At 40.5% G+C, this 27386-nt stretch overlaps 1 protein-coding gene across 3 annotated transcripts in view; it reads left to right on the top strand.

Moving 5' to 3' along the window:
* The window catches only part of MLLT10 (MLLT10 histone lysine methyltransferase DOT1L cofactor), a 272303-nt gene that overhangs the window by 168895 nt on the left and 76022 nt on the right, over nt 1–27386 (top strand). For all 3 annotated transcript variants that reach the window (XM_089693742.1, XM_089693743.1, XM_089693744.1), the window contains one exon: nt 8455–8633. In XM_089693742.1, coding sequence (XP_089549868.1) covers nt 8455–8633 — 179 coding nt within the window. The remainder of the gene's footprint in view (nt 1–8454; nt 8634–27386) is intronic.

The raw sequence follows: 27386 nt of genomic DNA on the forward strand, positions 1-27386 counted from the left end.
ATTGTGGGGGATTTCCACCTGTCCTGAGTTGGGCTTGAAGCTACTGTAACTTTACAGTAGACTATGACCCTGGACCATGGCTCTTTCATTCTGGGGGAAATAAAGCAGCTTATGACATTGTCAGGGGGAGTACTGTATTGCAAGGAGAGGTGATGAATACCTGTAAGTGCTCCACTTAACATTAAAAGGTTTTGGACATTGGGCGTGTTACATACTCCTAAATAAACTTTGTCACAGTACATAGGACGTATGTAGTATACCCTCTCCTTCTTCCCCGCTGCCACTTCCTCCTTCACTTTGCTGACCTCAAAGAAATGCTGTGTAAATACAGCATCTATTTTAGTTGCTGCTGTGCAAAAAGAGAGCAGTACAAAGTAATATTGCTACTTTTGTATTTACAGTGGATATAAAAAGTCTACACACCCCTGTTAAAATGTCAGGTTTCTATAAACTGTACAACTCAGTTGAACAACAAACTGAAATCTTTTAGGTGGAGGGAAGTAAAAATAAAATAATATGGTCAAGTGGATCTGCCTGATCAGCGGGGCCTCTCTTCATTGATCCCGTGGATGACAGGTCCGTGTCCGCTCTGCCGTGCAGAGCAGACAGAGATGCAGCCTGCTGTGTCCTATGGGGCGGTTGGATGGAAATAGACCACCTGTCTGATTCCATCCGAATGCCATCAGATCCGCTGGACGGATGGGAAAGGAATCCCCATCAGTTTGTTTTTAGTGTACAGGATCAGATCGGATGCCGACGAGTGTCGGCAGACACATGTCCCTTGATACCCGCTGCTCCATAGAGAGTTATGGATGGTCCAATCAGGTCTGCCTGAAAAACCGATGGACTCAATTAGACAGTATGAAAGAGGCCTTAGTGTCATATTAAACAGGATAGATAGAAAATAATAAATAAAATTATCTACAAGTACACACTTTTTATACAAACACTGAGTAAAATAAAACAAGAAGTGTTTTTTTTTTTTAAGTTTTCTTGGGGTGGGGGGCTAAGATGGCCGCTCTAAGCGAACACACACAGTTTAACTACCGGTATATACAGACACCTGTGCATTACTACAGTGTTTTTGACCATTGCCTGATCTCAACTTCCCTTTGCCTAAAGGGAAGAAACTTCACTTCTGCACACCAAGACTGCTTGGACAGAGCAGGGGTGGAGGTGGAAAAGGAGATCAAACCAGTGTGCAGGGGCTTTCAGATGTGATGACAGGCTGCTCTAACTACGAAAATTGATATGGCCAAGCTGGACTTTGGATCAGCGCATCAAGATTTAGACACAATATTGAAAGTGGGCATTTATCGCAGCAGAGTGGACAGTACTGCACAAATTTGGGTTTGAGCCAACATTTACTTGCTGCAGAAGCTGTATGCAGCACCCAAGGTGAGAGTTTGCACCAATACCAATATTTCAGGCCCCTTCACCTTGCACACATGGGTACCCACTTTCATACAGCCTGTTTGCCCTAGCCTTGGATCCCCTGGAGGTGATCCTGTGGCCTTTCCCTTCAGTACAGGGCCTTAAAGTACTGCAGGGACAATGGACGAACGACTACCGTACGCTGAGGATTCCCTGCTCTATTTGCATGATGCAGGTCCCTCCCTCCAAGCCATTCTTGAAATTTTTATCACCTTTGTGTCCTTGGGCATTGTTATCAACTGAACTAAATATGTTCTATTTCCCTTAGATCCAGGTGGTAAGGAATTGGTGATCCCTACTCCCCTTGATTACCTAATAAACCATGTGGATGGGATGTGCGTAGTTACCTCACCCTGAACATTACTCCCATTCTGCAGTAGCTGAAGACCAAATGCTTTTCCTTGTCCAACCTGATAAAATGGTATTTCTCTACAAATTCACATATTTTCAGAAAGTGCCCCTTTTTGTTTGCCTAAAAGGGTCTTCCACGAGATCAACAGGTGTATTTTATAATCTGTCAAGAGTCTGTCAAGGATAGAGGAGGGCAGTCTAGCTCTCCCTCTTTTTCAAATCCTGCTCCCCGGGTTTCTTTAAGCTTAGCAATTTGGTTTTCAGAGACCCAAAAGTATACACCACCCTACCGGTATCCACTAAGACCACTCTTCAGGTGTGGGCCTCGGTTAGATGTAGGTTCCTCAAGCCTCTTTTACCTCTTATGAGGCAACAAATTACTCTACAGGCACTCTGTGGAACATCTGTTAATGAGTAGGGACCTTGGGAAATGTTTCTCTTCCCTATATTGCCTACTTTGCACTGACCCAAATTTGGTAGATTTATAATATAGTGTGGGAACGTTATACTTACCCTTGATGAGGAGGACTGGGAGAAATATCTTGGAAATTGTTTCAGACTCCAAATATTTTTTCTGGACAATGTAATCCAGAGAAGTTCCTTTAAAGTGTTCCTAAACCCACAACAGTAAAATCAGTCTGTATATGCAGTAAAGCATGCTTGTTATACTCACTGTATTCCAGTGAGCTCTTCATTGTATGAAACAGCTGTTTGATCTTGTTTTTTCTGATTCTCCCCTTCTTCTGATGTCTCCAATCCATCTGCTGATAGTACAGAGCCCTAGGAGGCACTCAGCACATACTCGGTTTAGTGTGTATTGCTAGAGAGGGGTTTTTTTGGAGGGAGGGAGGGTACATGTGATCGGCACAGGGCCAATCAGCTCTGTCAAGACAGATTCAAGGGTATTGCATCATCATAGAACAGTTAGAGGTGAGTGAAAACTCCTACAAATTTTAACCAGTGCTCAGCTGGACACTGATAGAAGTCATAAGTCACAGCTATATACTGCTGATCAGAAAAGGTGTTTAGCAGTTTATATTTACTAAAATACGTGGGAGACCAGATATAATGAATGCAGGGTCCTGGGTTTAGTAACACTTTAATAAAGAATATAGTACGCCCCATAGAGATAGCATATAATCTACCCCCAAATGCCTCTTACATGCCCCGGATGCAAGACAGAAATTGCAACATTCATGTGTGTGTTGTTGTCAAAGGGTCTTCTCAGTTATCGGTACCAGACTGCAGCTTATCTTACAGCTAAATCCAATTGAATCCAATTCTGTCACTATGAGATGATGGTCACCTTCTTCAGCCTCTGAAACTGCTGCCAGTATAATATCTGCTTTAAAGGATAAGTTCACCTTTTAATAAAAATAAATAAATATATATATAAAATAAATGCACATCTTTTTTGCAGGTAAAAAAAAATGTATTTATTTCAGGTACTTGTATAGCGCGGTCAATTTATGCAGTGCTTTTACATATATAATATACATACACAATAGTCCCTAACCCTCAAGGGGCGTACAATCTAAGGTCCCTAACTCGCATTCATGCACATACTAGGGCCAATTTAGACAGGATCCAGTTAACCTACCAGCTTGTCTTTGGAGTGTGGAAGGAAACTGGAGTACTCGGAGGAAACCGACACAGGGAGAACATGCAAACTCCAGGCAGGTGATGCTGTGGTTGGGATTCGAACCAACAACCCTAGTACTGCCGGGCGGAAGTGCTAACCATTTATTTAAAAAATGCATTTATTAAAGCATAGCCTGTAAAGTACTGCACCTGCAATCAGCAGATCGTGGGTGCAATACAAGGCTCCTGCAGACAAGCATCCTGGTAATTCATTGAGAATTAGAAGCTGTCAGCTGCAATGGTTGACAGTAGTTGTAGTTCTCCCATTCACCAAACTCTGTGAGTGAATGACACGGCTGGGTGGGTAGAGCCTCGCATTCCCACATGGTTTTTTTTTATATTGTGACAGCAGGTGCGGGGAGAAGATCCCCGGCCCACTGTCACAACAGAGGATTGGGGGGCTACTTATTTACCCTAAATATGGGTGTAACGTATAACATGTTACTAAAGGTGAACTTATCCTTTAATTAGGTTAAAGGAAAAATTTTTTAGTGGAAATTTCAGATGCCACCCTAGCTATCCTTGGTGGAATCCACTATTACACCCATACTACCATTTTAGAAGTAACATATGGCAGAAATTGTTCTAGTTTTGGTAATGCTGTTTGAATTAAGGTGGGTCTAAAGGCTGAAGGTTTTTTAACCTTCATGCAGAAGCTCTCCTGGATCTCTCTCTCTCCACATCAGGTAAATCTGAACCTTTACAATCACTTTTATCAATGACCACTACTTTACTAACAGTGGCCCTTTATTTTCTACGTTAACCTCTTTCAATTTTTTTATTTCTATTTAGACATCTTTATACCCAGGAATGTTTGTTATTATTTATTCAGCACATTCACATAAATCTTTTACTCTACATGTCCATGAAAACGCTTGTCAATTTACATAATGCACTGGTTTCTGATTTCTAAACATTTCTTGTCAAAGCATTAGCAAATCTTTACTTTATTTGACTTTGCTTTTCCTGCCTTCAAGTGGTGTTAAACCCAAAACTGAAAATGTAATATATTGCAGCTTACAATCATTAGATATGGTGGCTGCATTAGTTTTCTTGTTTAGGCTTTTCCCCCTCTGTTTTCACCTGGTGATTTGGCCAGTAACCCACTTCCTGTATTAGAGCAGTCTGGATGAAGGAGCACAGAAACAACTTTGGACAGCAGCATTGTTAATCTGGGGGTAGGGGTGTTGGATGTACTAGCAGATTTAGATACACAAACAAATTGAGCCAGACACTCCAGGTGGTACTTTATAAGCAGGTATGGCAACCATTTTATTTCTTTTGGGATAAAGGTTTTACAGAAATGAATAAAAACTGATCTTTGTAAGTGCCCCTGTCAGTATTAAATGGTTTGTCTCAACTCCCTAATTGCTACATCTGCGGGACAGATTTTTCCTTTGAAAAACAGTAGGCTTACTGGCCAGATCACCAAGTGAAAATAAAGGAAAGAAAGCAAAAAAAAAAGCAAAAAAAAAAAAAACGTATGAAGCCACCACATCTAAGAAATGCTAAGCTGAAATATAATAAATGTTTGCCACATATACCTGAAAGCAATATTAAACCCAAAAGCACACCAGTCGTTCTCTGAACATTTACAGTAACTTGTAAGGGGGCGCTTTGAGGAGCTGTTATGGCCCTTTCAAACCTAACTCAGTGGGATGCAGTTTGATGCACATTGGACTGCACTCCAACTGCATAGACAGCCCAAAATCCAGGCTATCCTGTGGGCATATTTCACACCATCGCAGTTCAGTGCAGTGCTGCATTTTTCCGTGCAGAAATGCATTCAAATACACTGCAGCACATCACAGTGCACATAAAAGCCCAAGGAGAGAAAGTAGGAAGTGACCTCACAGGTCAATTGCAGATAGAAAAGCACACAGCAACTGCATGTAAAACATGCATCAAATGCATGCATAGGTATAAGAAACAATGTTCTGTTACGTGCAGTTTCTGGTGGAATGGGCCCTAAAGGGCTCATTCACACCACAACACTTGCGCTAGCGCACTGCACTTGCAATTTTACAATATGTTGCACTGCAAGTTGGTTTGTCTTGGGTTTTTTTTACACATACATCACAATGCAGTTATTTTCCACCTTATATGCTTGTTTAGATTTCCTTGTCCTTTTTTTTTTTTTTTTTTCTTTCTTCAAAGCACACCAATGCAGGGCATTGGTATAAAATGGCAGCACTGAAAACAATGTAGCTTTGCCTGACCCTTAATTTTGACTGTTTGAGCAGCTCAATCCAATGCTGGGGGTATATACAGACCCTAAGCAGTAGACTGAGGAAAACGGTAGTACAGTAGTAATTGTAGGCTTGGCCTCTTTAATTCCTTGTCATTGGTTCTTGGTGAATTAATAGTCGGCATGATGTTTAGTAAAAATGTAGAACTGTAGCAGAATGTAACACTGAGTGAATTGGTGGGCACATCCAGACCCTTTGACCTGCTCTTCACCCTCTTGGTGCAGTAGGCTTCGAAGGAGAAAAGAGAGCACATTCGACCTCACCATCTTCCATCACACTCTGCTTTGTGTTGCTCCAAGAAGACGGATGGGTGCCAAGCTTCACACAGGCCCCATGAAAAGCTCCTACCTTTCTCCATGTCCCGTGATTGATCTGTTTTGTGCATCCCGACAGGGTTTATTCAAGTGCTGAAAACCCGTTCCATCACTTTCCCTTTTGAGTGATCTTCTCTTTTGATTTCAGTGTCCTGCTTGAGCACATGGCAGATAAATTAGAGGACCTTATGTATTTCCCAGATGGGATCAGCCTTAAGTGAGATAAAAATAAATGTGTCACTCATGTTTAAATTAATTCCTGTGGGTTGAATATTTCTGGTAATGTTTTATTTGCCCAATTAATTGCTACAAGTGTGGCTATTTTACCATAAATATTTCCGGAGACTTTGATTGTGAGCCGGTCTATCTGAGACCAATGATGCTGGGTATTGTCTGAGGATTGGAAAATGATCCAGGGCCTAATTATGCCCCAATATCACAGCCCAGAGAGATGCTTGGGCAAGAGTCTGGTAAACCCTAGGATATATTAGCAAAAACTATTCACTTCGGAAGTACAAAACTTTTTTTTTAACACTGTTTAACCTGTCTTAACATGGCAACCACTTTGCACCAGAAAAGTAGTTGATCACAGTAATTGGCCTGTTTTGGGGGACAGCAATATCTGTCTTCTATGAAATCCAGCTGAGCAGATCACACTAAGAAGGTTCAGGCAGAGGAACTCTCTTTAGACTCTTGCGCACCTTTTCTCTGGTGGCATCACATGGGCAGTTGGTCAGGTTTTAGCCTTTACCCAAAATTCCAGGTTTGGCCCTGCTCAGTTCAATTGATTTTAACTACACTCCTCAAAAAATTTAAGGAACACTTTTTGATCAATTATACTCCTGAGATATTGATCTGGTCAGTTAAGTAGCAGAGGGGGTTGTTAATCAGTTTCAGCTGTTTTGGTGTTAATGAAATTAACAACAGGTGCACTAGATGGGCAACAATGAGACAACTCCCAAAACCGGAATGGTTTTACAGGTGGAGGCCACTGTAATTTTTTATTTTTTTTGCCTACTCTTCTTTTCTGACTCTTTTTCACTAGTTTTGCATTTTGCTAGGGTCAGTATCACTACTGGTAGCATGAGGAGCTACCTGGACCCAACAGAGGTTGAATAGGAAGTCCAACTCCTCCAGGATGGCACATCAATATGTGCCATTGCCAGAAGGTTTGCTGTGTCTCCCAGCACATTCTGAAGAGCATGGAGGAGATTCCAGGAGACATGCAGTCACTCTAGGAGAGCTGGACAGGGCCGCAGAAGGTCCTTAACCCATCAGCAGAACTGATATCTGCTCCTTTGTGCAAGGAGGACCAGGATGAGCACTGCCAGAGCCCTACAAAATAACCTCCAGCAGGTCACTGGTGTGAATGTGTCTTACCAAACAATCAGAAACAGACTTCATGAGGGTGGCCTGAGGGCCCTACATCCTCTAGTGGGCCCTGTGCTCACTGCCCAGCACCATAGAGCTCGATCGGCATTTGCCATTGAACACCGGGATTGGCAGGTCCACCACTGGCGCCCTGTGCTTTTCACAGATGAGAGCAGGTTCACCCTGAGCACATGTGACAGATGTAAAAGGGTGTGGAGAACGTTATGCTGCCTGTAACATAATGGACTGGCCTGCTGAATATTTTTTTCACTTTGATTTTCGTGGTGTCTTTGAATTCAGTCCTCTGTAGGTTGATAATTTTCATTTCAATCAAACGATAGGGCATCCTTATGTTCCTAACACATGACCCACTGAGATCTGATGCGCTTTCAAAGTTTTCCTTTAATTTTTTGAGCAGTGTACTTTCCTTAAAGTGAAACTAAACGTACAAAAAAAACAGAAAAAAACGTTATACTAACCTGCTCTGTGCAATGGTTTTACATAGAGTAGCCCCAATCATCCACTTTCTGGGTTCCCCGCCGATGCTCCTGGCTCCTCCACCCTGTGGACTGCCCCTGTAGCCAGCTGCTTGCTATGGGGGCACTCATGCACACTCACCCCCCAAGCTGGTTCTGTGTGTCCATAAGACGCACAAAGTGTGACTCAGCCCTGCCCCCTGTCCCTCCTCACTGGCTGTGGTTGACAGCAGTGGGAGCCAATGGCTCCTGCTGCTGTGTCTGAACCAATGAGGAGGGAGAGACCTGGGAGAGCAATCAGTCTTGCCCTGCACTGCCTAATTACAGGCTGGGGCTCGAGTGGTGACCAGTATGTATTGCTTAACTGCAGTAGAGAGATGCATCAGGCCAGCATTCTGGCTGTGCTGTAATGTTAGAACTGTGTGTAAATCTCAGAAATGGGTAAATAATATTACAAATCCTTTGGCAGGTAAAACAATTCAACTTTGCATTTAGCGGTTTGCCTGGAATTCAGTTTTGAGTACAATTCCTCACCGAATGGCTCTCTAGACTATGTAAATGGTGATGTCACCTGTCTTAGTTAATTGATGTAACGTTTATTTCGTACATTTCACACAGGCATTTACAACAGCAGTGATGTAGCGGCATCCGTTCCCAATGCCTTGTCTGGATCCAGCACCCCAGTGTCCAGCTCCCATGTGTCACAGTATACTGCCAATCATCTACAGCTGGGAGGAGCCTCGTCCCCATTACCCTCCTCATCAACTACTGCTCCTGCCAGCATTACTACAACTCAGGTAAGCAGCATTGGAAGGTTTGCAAGTGTCATAATTCACCTTGATATCATGTTGCATATTAATATTTACTAGCACATCATGCGGGTTGTTTTGTTTTTTTTGTTTGGTTTTTTTTTTGTTTTTTGCCTGGTGACAACTTAAAATCTTTACTGTACCACTGATTTTCCAGTCTGATGACCATTCCCAGCAAGATAAAAAAAGAGCATTAATCTCATTATATGAGACAGTGTCAGCAATGGAAACAAAGTTTTGGCTTTAGATAGCTATGACAACTTGCTTCTTTATTGATATGCACTTTAGGTGGCTTCTGTAATTGGGTTTGTCACCTTCCAAGTGATTAGCATGTGTACAGGTTGGCAGGTTTGCTTCACTGGCTGCATGCTTGTTTCAAATCAGTGACAAGCTTGTTGCATTGACATGTTTACAGTTCAACAAAGCTAAAAAGGAAAAGCATAAACTCCATTCAGAGCTGTGCATTGTAACTGCTGATTGTCCGTTGCATAAAAATGCAGACATGTTGTAATTTTTTGCAATACACCACAACAGACCTGTATGGGGTGATTTTCTATTTGCCTGTGTTGAGCATCCATTAAATCAATGCAGCAAATGTAGAAACAGACTGAAAGGATGTCAGTGTCTTTGTTTTGGTCTTTAAAGATATTTGAGAATAACTTACACCACAGTAAAATCACCTAGAGAAATGAATGAAAGCTTGGTTCATAGCTCTTTCTTATTGCCTGTAAATAGTTTAATGTCCATAGTCAGAGCATTGGTACACTTAAAGATCAGATTTTTTTTTTTTTTCTTTTCGAATGCATTATGGTGTACTGTAATGCAGGGGCTTCTGGACATGTATTTGCGATGAATAGCACCATAAGACACTGACATGTACACAGTGCTGTAGTGCACACATCTTGCTACGTTATCACAGATTGGTGAATGGGCACTAGGGCCTAAACAGTATTGAAAGATTTCATTATTAGATCTGCAGTTATAGAAACCTTCCATGATTGTGTGCTTTTATTTGTTGTATTCGCTGGGTGTCCACAGTATGATGACTTGTGGTTAATGTGTAGCCAGCCACTTGCAGTCTTCTATCATTCATTGTACAAGTGAATGGACACATTAGTGACAGTCTGCAAGCAGATGCTGTCTGTTGTTATGCTGCAGAAAAATGCATTTGGAGACTTCTTTATGTCACTGATGACAATAATATTTACGATAATTATTGTCTGATTTGTTAAACCATTCATTTGGTTTACCTCCATATTGTGGTATTATGCTGTGACAGTATAGGGATGGGTAAACAAATGAGACTAATGAGCAGGTTGTGAGGAAGAAAAACACTCCACAACCCAATAAGTGATCAAACCTTGACTACACGACTGATGCAATTCCCACCTTGGGGGTTGCATCATTTATAGCACCCCACCTTCATTCTGCACACTTCTTCAGTCAGCTGGGACCTACAGTACTTCTCTTTCGCTCAGGCAGTTTAGGCTGTGCCTGTAGTGAACAGCTTTGTGCTATGGTAATTCTTACACTAGCTTTATCAAATTCATTCAAGAGCTGCTTTTGGAACCCCACTTTAATATAGCTACAATAATCTTTTAACACACACTATTGTTTAAATGGAAAGTATTGAGTATTTTCAATATACATATTATTATTATACAGTATTTATAAAGCGCCAGTGGTTTGCTCAGCGCTGTACATTACAAAGGGGGACAGAACATGTGACAGAACAATACCAATACAATGCAAAACATGAGGGGATCGAGGGCCCTGCTCTTTTGAGCTTACAATCTAGGAGCATATACTGTATTCTAAAGGGGATATAAACTCAAAATCTATTTTTCAACATGCCCAGCACCTCACTGCATACCGTTTATGTAAGTATACTACCCTAAAGATCCTTCCGTAACAGCAGTTTGTTTCAGGATGGCAATGCCAAGCCACTGCCTCACAATTAGCAGCAGTGTTGTCAGCTTGCCTTGTGGGTTTTTTCAATTAGGCAAGCCATAGATGATGCACTGTTCTTTCCTTCCACCATGTCTGCTGCAATGTTATCAGTTATCACTGGAGAGAGGGAGGTGATCTGTTCTAGGTAGTCAGAGCTACTTCTTGATAGATGCAGTACAATGAGTGAGCGTTGTCACCTTAAGACAGAATGTATCAGATTCCCGGTGAAAGATACAAACCTGAAGAAAGAAAACAAATGCAGCCACCACATCAAGGGACTGGTAAGCTGCAATATATTATGTGGTGTTCATGGATTTAGATAAGCTTTAAATCGTCTTAAAAAGGGAAAAACTGCAACTGCTCCAGCACCCCTGGCAGTGTTATCTTTTTGTCTCATATACATGTGGAGAAAAATATAAATAAAAGACTCATTAAATGAAAATGGAATTCATATGCTGAATGCTATTAATCCATGTATACACTGCATACAGTTATCAGAATGCACATTTTTCCCTAATAGTGGTCCTTTTATAGTCCTGAATAGCCTCCCTCCAATGCCCCAGCCCCTCTAGTGTCTGTTGCCCTGGCTACATTTTGGAATTTTTTTAAGCAGCTCTGGAAGTTGCATTTTTCTATTAGTGCTGGGAGGAATGTGACAGCACTGAGAACCTTTCTGCGTTTTAGTAAGAAAATAAACAATTTGCCCAGCTCTGTAATTTGCTGCCTCAGATTAAATCAAACCATCTTTCCACTAGTACACTTCTATTTTCTTCTGGTCCTTTTCATTTTAATCTTATCTGTTAATCATTGTTCTCTGCAGTATGTATTTAGACTAATTATGCCTCAGTCATTTGTCAAACAAAACATGTACAGCTGTTTACATACAGTCCTATTGCAAGAGATTAGGTTAAAGAATAGAAAAGGTTACATGGGGAGCACAAATATTCAAGCACTGGTACTTCTTGGATTTTTGGAACTGTTTGGTATGACAACAAGTAATGTCTAATCTTGTAGGTTTAAGTTTGTGGTATTCCACCATTTTCCCCAAACAGGTTTTGTGATTTATTTATTTAAGCTTATGACATTATTTTGTTTTTCCTTCTCTTAGGAAAAGTCTTAGATTCATACGAACATTCTCAGAACATTCAAATGTCTTTCGAATGATTTAATTTTTCTTTTAACATTAGATTTTGAAATGAATGGACTTATCGAATGAAAACCATTTGTCCAAGAAAAATTTTCCATCCTAATCCTTAAAGTTTCCTAGCACCTTCTTTTCCTAAGAAGTTTCATTCAAAATTCTAGCTATGTATGGCTAGCTGAAGTCCAGCAAAAAAAAAAAAGCACCCATGTTAACACCTGCTATAGGAGTGTCCCGCTCAGCCGTCAATCTGCTATAGTCATATGACGTCCTGTCAAAAGGAGCCGCGCACGCGGCAACATGATATGTTGGACACAGCCGATGACATATCGCTACACCGGCCCGTTGCCAGTGTCATGTGACCACTGTGACCAATCACAGCAGATCACATGTCAATTGTATACAAAAGATGGCTTTGTGTCATGCCATCCATTGTATACAATTGTGTTGTTAGCTGTGATTGGTCAAAGCAGTCACATGATACAGGCAGGACCAATCACAGCCCATCTGTATCCTGTGATGAGCTTTGCCCAATAACAGCTAATCACAACAAAAGACTGAATGAATCAGTTTCATTCAGTAACAATGATTGCAAATATCAATGAAAGACATTGGTATTAGCAATCATAATGTGTGAAAAAAAATTCCTGATCACTTGCCCAGAGTAGTTCAATGTTACTATCTTGAAAAAAAAACAGTAAAAAAAAGAAAAAAATAATGTAATAAAAAAATTTTTTTCTTTTCTTTTTTTTACATACTGTCACCAGTCAGTGTTTCTGATCACTGCCACACCAGTTATATAATAACGCTGTACTGGACTTTTTTTTTTTTTTTTTAATTTCTACATCTTCCAAAAAATTGTAACAAAAAAATTTAACCTCCAAAAAACTCACCATGCCTCTTACTGAATACCTTGGACTATCTATTTTCCAAAAATGGTTAATTTGGGGAGTATTTGTACTATCCTGGCATTTTCGGGCCTCAAGAAATGAGGTGGGCCGTCAGTACATCAGGACTGATCAATTGTCAGATGCATATACCATGGTTTGTGGACTCTATAACTTTCCTACAGACTAAATAATATACACTAATTTGGGGTATTTTCACCAAAGAAATGTAGCAGAATACATTTTGACCTAAATATATGAAGAAGTTTTATTTATTTGCAAAATTTTATAACAAACAAAGAATGCATTTTTTCCCCCAAAGTTTCAGGTTTTTTTTATTTTTTATTTAGCAAACAAAAAACTCACCGGTGATTAAATACCACCAAAAGAAAGCTCTATTTGTGTGAAAAAAATTATAAATTTTTTTTTTATGGGTACAGTGTTGTATGACCGCACAATTGTCATTCAAAGTGCGACAACACTGAAAGCTGAAAATTGGCCTGGGCAGGAAGGGGGTAAAAGTGCCTGGTATAGAAGTGGTTAACCGCTTGCGAACCACCTGCCTGCAATGTACTGCGGACGGGCCGCATGTTATAGGCACAGCCGTGTCGCTGGCCTCTTACAGGTACAGGGCGCAAATGCCCCCGCTGATTCCCACTGTGATTGTACACAGCGGGAGTTGGTCAGCAGCTCCCGACCAATGATTCATGGCCGGGACCTGCTGATCGGCTGTGTCCAGTCACAGCCCAGAGCCCTGTGTTGACAATCAACAAAGGGTTCTGTACAAAGGGAACGACGATGTCTCTGTTTCTTCTCCCTGCAAAGCAGGGAGAAGAAACAGAGATATTTAGCGAAAAGCAGCACATAATACAAACGTTGCACATTGTTAGGCACACATTTGACCCCTTGATTAACCCCTTCCCAGCCAGTGTCATTAGTACAGTGACCGTGGATAGTACTATCACTGTATTAATGCCAGTGGCAGTTAGTCCCCACCTAGTGCCAGTTAATGTCAGATTACCTGCAACATTATCACAGTCCCACTGTAAGTCGCTGATCACTGCCATTAGTAGCTCTGTACCGAGGTAATGACCTTTTGGATACACGGTTTCCGTGGACTACATGTGCAGTGATGTAATTACATTTGTGCTTCAAAGGAACTACAGTTCCTTTGCCGCAGTTGCAGTGGGATTCATAGTGTTTTCATTCACTGATTCCTGCGAATGAATGATGCGGCTGTGTTGGTGGAGCCAGGCACAGCTGCGCCAATTTCACATTTGACGGTACTGGCTTCTGTAAGGGATGGGGAGGGAAGAAGTCAGTTTGAGAGTGGGAGGCTGCAGACGCTAACCATGTTTCATATTACACCTTAAATATGGGTGCAGCATGATCCATGCTCAGAGAGGTGGAATTAGCCTTTCATCTTAGTGTACACATTTCATGCATCTTCTGGAAGCAAACATATAATTAAAATGAATCGGTAGGATACATGTTAACCTTAGCACTCCCAATATTGTTTTAAGTAATGCAGCCCATAGAGGAGTCAGGAACCAGTAGGTTGAATGGAAAAACTGACTCATTTTCTCCCACACACTCGATGTGGATGAGGGAATCCTCCCTCCTGAGCTACTGTATGTTGGCAGTGGGGAGACTTCCCTGCAGTCAGAAGGCACTGATCAGGTTTGCAGGCTATAGCAGGGAAAATCCAATAGGGCATTTGTACAGAAGTTGATTGGCATACCGACTTCTGTACAACCTTCGTGCCCATACATGGATCAAACTTCGTCCAGTTTCTTCTGAACTTGCTAAGTTTCAGTCCATGTATGACCGGCTTTAAAAATTAGAGCTCTTCTTGTGATGAATACATAGAGCTTTCCTACCCTGCTGATTCAAAGATCACATGGTCTGTGGCTACGTAAGGTATCTCCAGCTTTCCGTGCTTTCAAGACTGCACAGAGCCTCTTTTTGATCAAGTCTGTCAGGTGCACCAGGATGGGTTTTAGGGGGGCTAGGGAGGAGAGGCTGGGGATTGTTACAGAAAATATGTGCTGTTTTCACTTCTTCAGCCAAATTGGGATAACACCTACTTCATACATGTCCTATGTCAGCTAAAAAATGCTGCTTGCCATTTTACTTTGAGAGATATTCTCATCGTGTGTACTAGATGTATAAACTTGTTCCAAAGAAATGACTAGTAAATGTATTTTAAATTATGTCCAGCTATGCGTGAGTGGATGCACACAACAAACCTATAGTGGGGGATTTCTAAAATTTGACTGCAGAGTGGGAATACATAAGGCTCCATGCACACTTGTGTTTTTAAGCTCCCAGAAGCTATATTATCAGCATATTTTATTTCTGCTCCTAGAAGCTAGTGTTATCCTATGTGTCCATGTACACTATTTTGGGCTATTAGCATTTTTTGAGCTTCAGCACCTAGGAGCAGAAAAAAAATATTTTTGTAGAGTTTAACGGTCTTCCCAGTAGAAAAAAAGAGTCCTAAACGCTTCTGACAGCTTTTTTTATACCTTTTTTATTCCCCCTCTACATGTACTGTAAAAATTCGAATAAAACGCTAAACATTCCTGAAACGCTACTGAAATGCTACTAAAAACGCTATTACAGCAGGTTTTTTTTTTTTTTCCTATCCAGTGGGTTTCCCAGCATTTTTAAGCCTACATAAAAATGCTAGTGTGCATGGAGCCTACGATTTCTGTACAAGGTCATGTTGAATTTAGGAGCCTGTTAGTCCATTCTATGCACAAGCTTGAGCTAGATCCCAAATCTTTGGTGCTCAGAATTGAACTCATAGGTGTGTATGAGAACCATTTTCAGATTAAGTCCTTATGCATACTTGACGTTTTTACAGCTGCTGTTTTTGGCTTTTGACATTTTTTTTTTCTACAGCTAGTAAACCCCCCAGCATGGTACCCTATGTGTCCATGCACACAGACTGTAATCAATGTTTTTTGGCTGGAAAAAAACCCCAGGACTAGTGGGTTTCTAGAAGAGTTTTTTTAGCTGGAAAAACACTCGAATGCTAAAAAAATCTGGTAAAACGGCACAAAATGCTAATGCAAAAAAACTTGCGTTTTTAAGGTGACTTTACACAGCTAACATGACCAGCGTTATCAAAACGTCCCGTGTGCATGAATTACAATGGAGGCCTAATGCAGGCCATACATGGGTCGAATTCCAAATGAATTTTCTTTAGAACCGGTGCCAACATTGATTTCGAAGTTCAACCAACCAAGCCTTCAATTTCTTCTCAGGTCACAGCTTTATATTTCTAGCACAATTCTCCCATCATTGATTCGAAATTTGTTTGTTTTTCAAAAAATTTCCAACATGCTCAATCACTCAAATTCCATGGTCACACAAAAATCAGCCGTTTCTGTGACCCACTAATGGTGCGAAATGCGAACGAAAATTCTTAGAAAAGATTTTCAAAAGAAAACTCTTTCAGAATTCGACCCATATATGGCTGGCTAAAAGCCTAGTACACATGAGAAAATCGGATGAAAAAAAAAAACCAAAACGCTGTTGAAGAGATCTTCCGATAATCTGATCGTTCGTACACACCTTTCGGGAGCCGATCATGACAGTTCATGCAAAAGTATCCGAAGGGACAAGCACAAAAATTGTTCTCATAAGACGATAGAACGAACGATTTTGTGTGATTAGTATAGTGAAAAAAATGTAGTGGCCAAGACCGTGCATGCTCCAAAAAGGGAAGAATACATTTCAATACAATATAATGCATGACATTACATCGCTACTGAAGTTGTATTCTGCCTTACAAGACTTTTTGTAACTTTAGTAACCTCTTCATTTTCGATATGAGACTAGCATGCAAAAAAAAAAAAAAGGTTGATCATTCACCTGATATTCTCATTGTGAGCATGAGGCTTTCATTTTTTTTTTTTTTTTTTTTACCTTTTCCACTGTCATCAGATTGTATGCTTTTTGAGTGTTAGGGACTGATGTGAATGTACAATATATATATGTAAAGCGCTGCGTAAATTGATGGCGCTATATAAGTACCTAAAATAAAATAAATCAAGAATATGGTCAGTCAGGCAGTATGTGTTTACCCATTTCATAAAATTATCACCTCCGACATTTAGCCTGGGTTCATATTTGCGGTGCGGTATGTCGCAAGTGATTCGCACAGGAACCGCACCGCATTTCATGCAATTTGTGTGCGGTGCGATTGGAGCCATACATTTTGTATGGCTCTAATTGCACCGCACTCACACCAAAAAGGTGCAGGACCCTTTTTTGGGTCTGTACTAGAATTGGATCGCATGGGTATTCACACCCATGCAATCCGTTTCTGCCCATCACACCACGTTTTGCGGACCGCTTCAGGTGTTGTTAGCATACACACCCGCAGCGGTTCGCATGAACGGGGTGCGATTCTAATGCGGTGTGCAATTTGCACAGAAAATGCTGCGAATTCCGCACCGCATCAGTGTGAACCAGGGCTTCACTTGCTGCTTCCGGAATGCTACGTTAATTTTGCATTAGATAAACCATCAAAGTATCCCCAGAAATGATGTTAGCGGTATTGTCAAGTGTTGCTTTAACTCTTCAGTGATTAGAAGGCTGCAACCCGATGGGGAATTCGGAAAGAAGCTAAGCTTGCGGGTATAAAGAGCAAGAGCTGAAAATCTGCACCAGTTTCCATGCAGGAAGAAGTCAGAGGGTGGGGTAGAATCAAGAGGAATTTGCAGCTAGGGGGGAAATTCTTAGGTAACATGTGACCCAACAGGAAGAACAAAGGAGCCCCAGTACTAAAGTAATCCTGTATTCTGTCTAATTAAAATCCTTCCAATCTTATTTTAGCCCTTGTCCCAGTGAGATTGGCTGCTCATTGAAATCATCATTCAGGCCGAGTACAGTGAAGGCAGTTGCACGGTCTTGCACGGCGCAGCATGCTGAGACAGCTGCATCTTCTGTTTCTCTCTCAGCCGTAAATGCTTTTTTGCCTCCAAGCTGAAGCTTATTTAGTGTGGCTTATCTGGTGCTGCTGTAGCAACCATCAGTCTCCAGGCAACCCAGATGCATTGACCTCTTCATTGAACTGAGTGTAGCAGGACCTCAATTTAGCTGCCTAAAACAATAGTGACAGAGCTGAATATGAAGACCATATTGTCTGCTACAAGTTCTGGAGCCTTTATTTTTTTTCCTTTTTTCTTTTTTTTTTTTCTTCAAATTCTCAATTTAGGAGAACATTAACCTTAAATAGTGGATGCACTTTATGAAATGAGAAAAAATTGTATTGAATGGGTCTCTCCATTGTTTTTGTTGGCTCAGTTTTTTGTTTTGTAATCTTCAGTGAATGCTTTCTGTACCATAACTACATTTATAGTGTGCAACATGCTGAAGAATAGTCCAAACCAGTCATATTGAACATATCTGATGTGAACTTGAATTAGAAATTGCACTATTGCAGGGAAACAAATATGAAAAAATACGAAAAAATGTAAAACGTTACCTGTGTATTCAGAAAGGACAACTTGATTTAAAAATGTAAATGATTTGTGCACAAGCAGTTTTCCAACTTGTATTTCAAATCTATTTCAATTTCAGTCCCCTCTAAAAAAAAATAAATAAATAACTACCTTGTAGCCATTGCAAAAGTACACTCTAGACAGAACTTATAAGAATTCTCATCCACTTGTTCTTATAATCGGCTTATTGCTTTTCTAAGAAGTCTGTACAGAGCTTAAAATAAAAACACTGTCTATTTACGTGAGCCTTTCATCTTCACTGATACTTGCCAAGGGTGCTACACAGGGATGCAGGATTTTTTTTTTAATTAAAACACTGGGACTGATCAATTGATGGTAAGCAGACCCTTCAACTTGACATTCACTTTCAGCAGGTGCTCTAGAATGGCCTACCTTCATGTCCACAGTAAAGTTTGCTGATATTCTTGCAATGTATTTAGTTGAGATTACTTTTTTTGTCAGCAAAACAGGAGTAAAACATCAAATAACCATTAAAAATAAAAAATGACATGTCAGTATATGTATTTTGGTACAGTTTGGCATTAGTCGATCTTTAAAAAGAAAAAAATTTAAAGACATTTAAAAAGGTAACTGACGTGTATAGTAAGCCAATTGGAGGAATTAAAACTATATGGGATATATAGGGTTCATTTAGAGAGATTTTATTTTCATTAAAACTACCGTACATTCAATCATTTAATTCCTCCATCCACACTGAACATTGCTAGCTATTGTATTCGTGTTGCCACGGCACCCACAGCTGTCTGAATACCCGGACAGTGGCTGCACCTAATAGGATGCAGTCACTGTTTGCACAACGCTTCTAACTGGCTTTTTAGATTTTTTAAAATGAATTTTGTGAGACAGATGGTGCTTGCAGAACCACCCACAGCTTGAATTCCAGCCATTTCAGCAGGCATCAGACAAAATTTGATGTCTGGTAAAACAGTAACGTTTGTTATACACCCAAGAAGTGAGGGATAATCTACTGTACAACTGGGACACAGACGGATATGGAAAAGCTTGACACGGGCTCCAGCTGCCTTTTATTTTACTAAAGAAAAACATTTTTTGTTTCGGTCTGTGTTCTTGTTAGGGAGTTCTCCTTACTTCTGTCTGGTGAAATGTATGTAGGGCAGGAATGGAGGGTAAACCTCTTTAAAAGAGAAGTATGGACATTTTTTTCCCCAATTATACCTATCTAGGTGGATGAAACATCGGTCCCCTGTCGGCTGTAAGTGTGAGAACTTGTGACTGCACGATCGAGTTCTCACAGCCGCTCTGAGCAGAGAGCGGTGACTGTCAGTCACCGCTCTCTGCTCTAATCCCCCCGAACACCCTCACTGGAGCACTGGGCTGTGGAGGGGGAGGGAGTGGGCGGCTTGGGCTCTCAGCAGCTTGCTTAGAGGCTGAGCCATGTGCCACTCCAGACTCTGGGATGGATCCTGACTTTGAAGTCAGAATCTTTCCCCAGCCTGGACTGGTTTTGACGTGAGCCAACAGCGGGCTTCAGCCGGCTGTCAGCTGAAAATGGGTCATGGGAGTACAAAACGAACTGCAGTCCTGTATTCCACAGGAGAAGTACAGCCAAAAGAGCTTTGGCTGTACTTCTCCTTTAACGGAGCCCCAAATAGCAGTAAAATCTTTTCGGCTGAGCATATGATTTGATACAGTAACTTGGGCTACTAAAGGAAAACAACGTGAGCCAGGAAACCTAAAGCCATTTGTAAGGATTTATATTGAACTTTACCTCTTTAAAAGTGGTTCTAAAGCCTCAAAGTTTTGTACCTTAATGCTTTGTAGGCATTAGGGTAAAAAACCTTCTCCCCCCATCACCCCCCCCCTTCTACTACCTGAGCCTGAAGTCAGTCCAGTGATGTGCAGTGCCTCTCCCTGCTCTGTCCCTCCTCACTGGGCAGATTGATAGCAGCAGGAACCATAGGCTCCTGCTCCTGACAATCAAATCCAGTGGCAAAGGAGCGGGGGGTGGGGCCAACCCCCACTGTCTGTGTCAAGAGACACAGAGAGGGAGGCTCGGAAACGAGCACACACAAGTGCCCCCATGGAAAGCAGCAGGTTTTAAGCGAGTGCGGTGGAGCCAGGAACACCAGCGCAGGACCTGAGAAGACAAAGATCAAGGCTGCTCTGTGCCAAACCATTACACAGAGCAAGTGTAATATGCCTTTTTTGATTTAAAGAAAGGAAGCTTTAATATCATTTTAAGGCATTTTGGTGGATGACCTAAAATATACCTAAATATTAGGTTAGCCAATTTGAAATTGCCTCATCCATCCCCCCCCCCCCCCCCACCCTTTCCATTATTTGCTACTACTTGCTGGCCACACACACTTCAACTTTTGTTTTAAATTTGTTGTAAGACGAACAAAACTGAAAAACAGCTGTAAAGTTTGTTTGAATTAATTACATTTTAATGGGTTGTTTAAGTTTCTCTTCAAGCTCAAGTCCAACCTGGCCATAAAAAAAAGTCACTTCACAGCTTTTTCCAAAAATAAGAAAGCAGTTCCAGTTTACTATACTTACCTGATTTCCAGCACTGTCCCCAAACAAACTCTCTGCTACCCAATCCAGTGATGCGGTTCTGCTCCTCCTCTGGGTTTAATGACACCCAGTGTTGTTCATCCCACTTATTGTAACTCAAGGGTGTCAAGGCTTGCCCTGGGCTCACTGAAGAATGCTGCAGAAGGCAGCACCCTGTCATTTCGTGGTCCTGCTCTCTTCAACATAAAAGATCTGTCCACCACTGGAGGAAGTAGAGGAAAATAACTTTGCCGGGGTTGCTTCAGGAGGGGTTCATTGAGGAAGGGTTTGAGACCAAAGCCTAGAATTGGGCTTTCAGCTACCCATATATGTCAGAGAACAGTGAAATGTGTGCACAGGCAGTCATAGTGCCAGTTTATTTCAGGAATGCCTTGCTCCCTGAAATTCCAGGCTGACCCATGGACTTTTCGTAACGGCAAAAGTGGGAGATTACAGACACCTATACCCTACGCAATTATCAATACATTTTTTGACCTGACTGGTCAAAATTTAAGTGGTAAGGTTGGTACAAAGTAAAAAAACGATGGAAGTCATGAATGTTGAAGTCATGACTGTGCCATGCAATGGGAAACCGTCTCTCTTGAGTTATCTTAAATTGTTATTAAACCCAAAAGGTAATATATTGCAGTTTATTAATCCTTAGGTGTGGTGGTTGCATTGGTTTTCTTTTTTAGGCTTTTCACCTGGTGATCTGGCCAGTAACACACCTCCTTTATTAGTGTGCCCCCCACTCTGAGTGAAGGAGCACAGGGGGCACCTTTGGACAGAGGTATTGTTAGTCTGGGGGATGGGAGGGGAGTGTTAGATGTAGTAGCAGATTCAGATATTCTAACAAATTAAAGCCTAACTTCAGCTACACAAGCAGTTACAGCAACCATTTTCCTTTTGGGATAAAGTTTTCACATAAATAAAAGCTGATCATTGTTTTAAGCACGTTTGTCAGTGGTATATGGTTTGTATCAACACACTAACTGACACATTTGCAGGAGAGCTTGTTCTGTTGAAAAACAGACTTGCGGGCCAGATCACCAGGTGAAAATAAATTAAAGAAATCCTAGAAAAAAACTAATGCAACCACCACATCTAAGAATTGTTAAGCTGCAATAAAATGTTTGCTTTGGGGTTTAATACCACTTTAATTGCATTATATTAACTGATGTAGTATTTATTTCTCTATATCGTATTTTAAACATGGTAGTTTGGTTTGTTTTTGTTTCACTTAATTGCTGGACAAGTTGTGGAAAAGCACAGTTTTAGAATTGTGTAAATATGCAGACAGGTAGAAAAGTTATGTATTATTTGCTCTGGTGTATTTGTTGTCATGTCTGGCTAAAGTGCGATGTTCACATTTTTGTTCCTGTGTTTTTTTTTAATTGTAGCTTTGCCTTGGAGGAATAGTGAAATCCTTCCCTACATAAATCTGCTCCAGGTTCTTTATGGAGTCATCCCATAATAGTCTCACAGTGATGGAATGACATTGAGCTGAACGCAAGCTGTCTGTGGTCTAAAAATTTGTTTTAAGTAGTCTGCCTGTCAGCTGCATTGTCTGCTCTCCAGAAATCCCGCTCTTCCTCGTGTCATCGAGATGAGTTTAATAGCATGTCAGCTCCTTAATTTTTGACAGTTAATTCCTCGCCAGAACAACATTGTTACTAATGTAAAAAACAGTTTAACCGCACCGAGGGTTGGTCAGGACGCACTCTGCAGCATGTTCTGTTTTCCAAAATTCAGGTTACAGAGATAGAGACATTTTAAAAAGTTTGAATTCATGAAGCAAAAACTGTTCTGCGTTTCCTATGAACTGTAAATAAAACATGACGGGAATTAGTAAACCCCTGCTGGCAGCAGACTTGCGTGTTTCATAAAATGTGTGTATGGGGTTTTTTTCCCCCTGCAAAATACAGATTATTTACAAAGTGTGCTTAACTGCATTTTTTGATAATTATCCCTTTTTTTTTTTTTTTCTGCAGTAGACAGAAAATGCACGCCTGTAGCAGTTTATAAATATCCCACAACAATTGTTGCCCCTGGCAATCGGGACCCAAGTGGTGATTTCTTTCTGGTGAAGGTCTCCAAATTTAAACATGTTATGGATTTCTTCCTGAGGACAGCACATTTGTGTGCAGTCAACTGTTTGTTAGTAAGCTGTTCTAAAAGTAGATTGTGTCCCAGTTAGCATGTATGTCAGGGCAAAAACTAAAGTAACATATGTAGTATGTCTTTTACTCTGCAGCACATACACATTTCCCCAAGTTTTTCCATGTAAAGGCTCTGCAAGTACAAAAAAAAAATCTGGGGATTGCAATGCAGAAATGCACTCTGCTCCTGAGTGGTGTCAACCCTGCCCAGTTTCTCCATCTATGCTCCCATGTCCCAAACATTCAGCATTCCCAAGATGAGAACTGGGAGGGTTAATTGGACCCCCAAGAGATGCTATATTTAGCAGACCAAAAGGCAGCACATAAGTGGCATTCATTGATAGGTTTTACAGTGGATATAAAAAGTCTACACACCCCTGTTAAAATGTCAGGTTTCTGTGATGTAAAAAAATGAGACAAAGATAAATCATTTCAGAACTTTTTCCACCTTTAATGTGACCTATAGACTGCAGAACACAATTAAGAAAAAAATTGAAATCTTTTTTTTTTTTTGGGGGGGAGGGGGGAGTAAAGATACAAAACTAAAATAATGTGGTTGCATAAGTGTGCACACCTCATATAACTGGGGATGTAGCTGTGTTCAGAATTAAGCAATCACATTAAAAATTATGTTAAATAGGAGACAGTACACACCTGTCATCATTTAACGTGCCTCTGATTAACCCCAAATAAAGTTCAGTTGTTCTAATAGGTCTTTCTTGACAATTTCTTAGTTGCATCCTACAGCAAAAGCAATAGTCTGCAGAGAGCTTCCAAAGCATCAGAGGGATCTCATTGCTAAAAGGTATCAACCAGGAGAAGGGTTCAAAAGAATTTCCAAGGCATTAGATATACCATGGAACACAGTGAAGACAGTCATCATCAAGTGGAGAACAGTGACATTACCAAGAACTGGACGTCCCTCCAATATTGATGAAAAGATGAGAAGAAAACTGGTCTGAGAGGCTGCCAAGAGGCCTACAGCAACATTAAAGGAGCTGCAGGAATATCTGGCAAGTACTGGCTGTGTGGTACATGTGACAACAATCTCTCGTATTCTTCATATGTCTGGGCTATGGGGTAGAGTGGCAGGATGGAAGCCTTTTCTTACAAAGAAAAACATCCAAGCCCGGCTATATTTGTATTGTTGTCTGATGAAACCAAGGTTGAACCTTTTGGCCATAATTCCAAAAGAAATGTTTGGTGCAAAAACACTACACATCACCAAAAGAACACCATACCCACCGTGAAGCATGGTGGTTGCAGCATCATACTTTGGGGCTGTTTTTCTTCAGCTGGAACTGGGGCCTTAGTCAAGGTAGAGGGAATTATGAACAGTTTCAAATACCAGTCAATATTGGCACAAAACCTTCAGGCTTCCACTAGAAAGCTGAAGAACTTTATCTTTCAGCATGCCAACGACCCAAAGCATACATCTAAACAACAAAGGAGTGGCTTCACCAGAAGAAGAATACAGTTTTGGAATTGCCCAGCCAGAGCCCAGACCTGGAACCGATCGAAAATCGGTGGGGTGATCTGAAGAGGGCTGTGCACAGGAGATGCCCTCGCAATCTGACAGATTTGGAGTGTTTTTGCACGGAAGAATGGGCAAATATTGCCAAGTCAAGATGTGATATGCTGATAGACTCCTACCCAAAAAGATGTACTTCAACAAAGTATTTAAGGGTGTGCACACTTATGCAACCATATTATTTTAGTTTTTTATTTTTACTTCCCTCCACCTAAAAGATTTCAGTTTGTTGTTCAACTGCGTTATACAGTTTGTAGGTTACATTAAAAGTGGAAAAAGTTCTGAAATGATTTATCTTTGTCTCTTTTTTTTACATCACAGAAACTGACATTTTAACAGGGGTGTGTAGACTTTTTATATCCACTGTATATACATTTTAAGCTGGCTCTTCGCAATCAGACTGTACAATCTACTTTAGATTTATCAATAACTTTATACTGCAAGGGCCTACCCGATTGGATAAGAGTTTAATGTATTATTTGGTTAGGCATTCACCCTTTATTGCTCATAATACAATGTTGTACTGTCAGATTGGTATACGTGGAACCAAATTTCCTTCTGAAGAAGGTTGCAGAATAGGCAGGCATGGTTTGGATCCTCTAGGTCAGCTTTAATCAACTAGGGTTACTCCAAAGGTTGCAACAAACCATTTCTGATTTTCAGATAAGCTACCACCAACACCAGTGATCTTTTTAGCTATATGTAAGGACTCCATGACCACAGTTGTAAAGGGCTTTCTTACCACTAAGCATATCACTAATGTATCATGAGCTGTAGATATAGTAACTATATATAGAGTTTTCTGAGACCAAAAAGTTATTTCAAAGGTTCTTCTACGTTAAAGGATGAGATAGACTGCTCCAGGTTCTACTGTAAATTCATTTAGGTTATGCTAATGACACCAACAATCATTTGACACTATAATACTCACCAGCCACTTTATTAGGTACACCTGTTTAATTCCTTGGTAACACAAATTGGTAATCAGCCAATCACATGGCAGCAACTCCATGCATTTAGGGATGTAGATGATGTGAAGACAACTTTCTGAAATTCAAACCAAGCATCAGAATGGGGAAGAAAGAGGATTTAAGTGACTTTGACCGTGGCATGTTTGTTGGTGCCAGACGGTCTGGTCTCAGTATTTCAACTGTTCAGGCTGGTAGTGGTGGTGTAATGGTGTGGGGGATATTTTCTTGGCACTAGCGAGGTGTACCTAATAAAGTGAACAGTGAATGTATATGGCCAAATGATTGTGGACACCTAACCATCACACCTACCTGTAATGCCAAAAGTGTGTGGTGACTCCTCCAAATTGAGTTCAGGTGTTTACACTGAAGGATACTGTTAATACTACAGCTTACGAAAACAGTTTAACAATTGTGTGGTGGTAAAAGTTTGGAGAAGGCCCTTCCGTGTTCCAGCTTGACTGTGCCCTGTACATATAGACATGGTTTAATACGTTTGTAGCGAAGGAACTTGAATGGCCTGCAGAGAGCGATGACCTCAACCCTACTGAACAATCTTTGGGACAATTTGGAAATCTGATTGCTAGACAGATATTCTCATCCATCATCAGTACCTGATCTCACAAATGCTTTTTTGGCTGAATGGGTACAAATTTCCATAGACAAATTCCAAAATGCCCATGGTATGAAAAGCAGAACAAGCCAAAGTAGTGCCATGTGCATAATGTGTCCCTTTACGCAATGCATCGTAGAGATTCTTGATGCCAACGTATTCTTTTCCCCTTTTCTGTCCTGTTTGAGTGGTGTGGAATGATAGGGACATAAATGTGTAAATATATATATGGGATAAACATTCTTAATACACTAAGCAGAGACCCTTTGTGCTGAACAATCTATTTCATGAGGTTGAATCTTGTCATCTTGCTTCCTCTTTGCAGATGTAATTTGTCGATGTTTGGCATATGCTCTCGTTATTCCTGAAACTTGCCTCTGGCGTGTTATATGTTGCAGTTTTTTTCAGCCAGGAGCTATTAGGGTGAAATTCTGTCAGTTGCCTCATGCTGCTTTGAAAATGTATGAAAGTGACTAACTGACACACCTCTTAACTGACACACCTCTTTCCCTGATTATACATGTGCAGTTGGTCACCATGCTAATAGGACTTTCCTTTGCTGATTTTTTTTTTTTTTGTTGTCTTTTCATTTTTATACATGTTTTCTCTTCTTTTGTCCACCCAAAATCTTTCAATGTATGGTTATAACAAGTTTTAAAATGAAAACCACATTTCTTTCTGCTGAAATCTAGACATATGCTTAGCGCCCTCAAGCCATCTTGTGGTTTGTAAACATATTTGCTTGCTTTTGTCAAGACATCAAGTTTTTGATAGCAATGCTGTAATATTGCTGTTCCGTGTCCCTCTGGTTTGCCTACTGCTCTTATTTTTGTTGGTCAGAGTTTAACTAGTAGAGCTTTAAAATGTGCACAGATCCCGGTAAACCATTAGTAAGACCCTGCTGGTACTCTTTAGTGTGTAGATTACAATCAACATGCATCCCAGTGGTATCGTTTATAGCAGGTTGATAAGTATGATATATTTTTTGTGTTTGCATTTCTTACCTTTTATGCTTGCAGCACACAAGGTTAGCTTTTCTTCTTTTTTTTTATTCCATGGGAATTCTTTTTTTTTTTTTTTTAATTAAATATCTATTTTTCATGGTGCCAAATTACTTTTTTGTTCTATTCAGTTCTATTGTTTTCACTATTGATTGAATGGATTTTTTTTATTGTTTCATATATTTAAAATTGACTTTGGAAATATTCAAATTTACTTTTCAAACCAGTCTAAAGAAAAAGAAATAAAACCATTGTTTAGAAGTGATAATTCCTCCAACACACACACACACACACACACACACACATGTACACACACACGAATATCTGTTATTTTTTTTAGGATCTGGTTATTTGAAGAGTTAAACTTTTGGTTTTCACTGTACCACATACAATGTACAATTTTTTTTTAACCAGTATGCTTTCTTTTCCCCAGTTGT

Source organism: Staurois parvus, unplaced genomic scaffold (assembly GCF_062004578.1).
Source record: "Staurois parvus isolate SC_StPar_1 unplaced genomic scaffold, SC_StPar_1.0 ptg000636l, whole genome shotgun sequence".
Taxonomy (NCBI): domain Eukaryota; kingdom Metazoa; phylum Chordata; class Amphibia; order Anura; family Ranidae; genus Staurois; species Staurois parvus.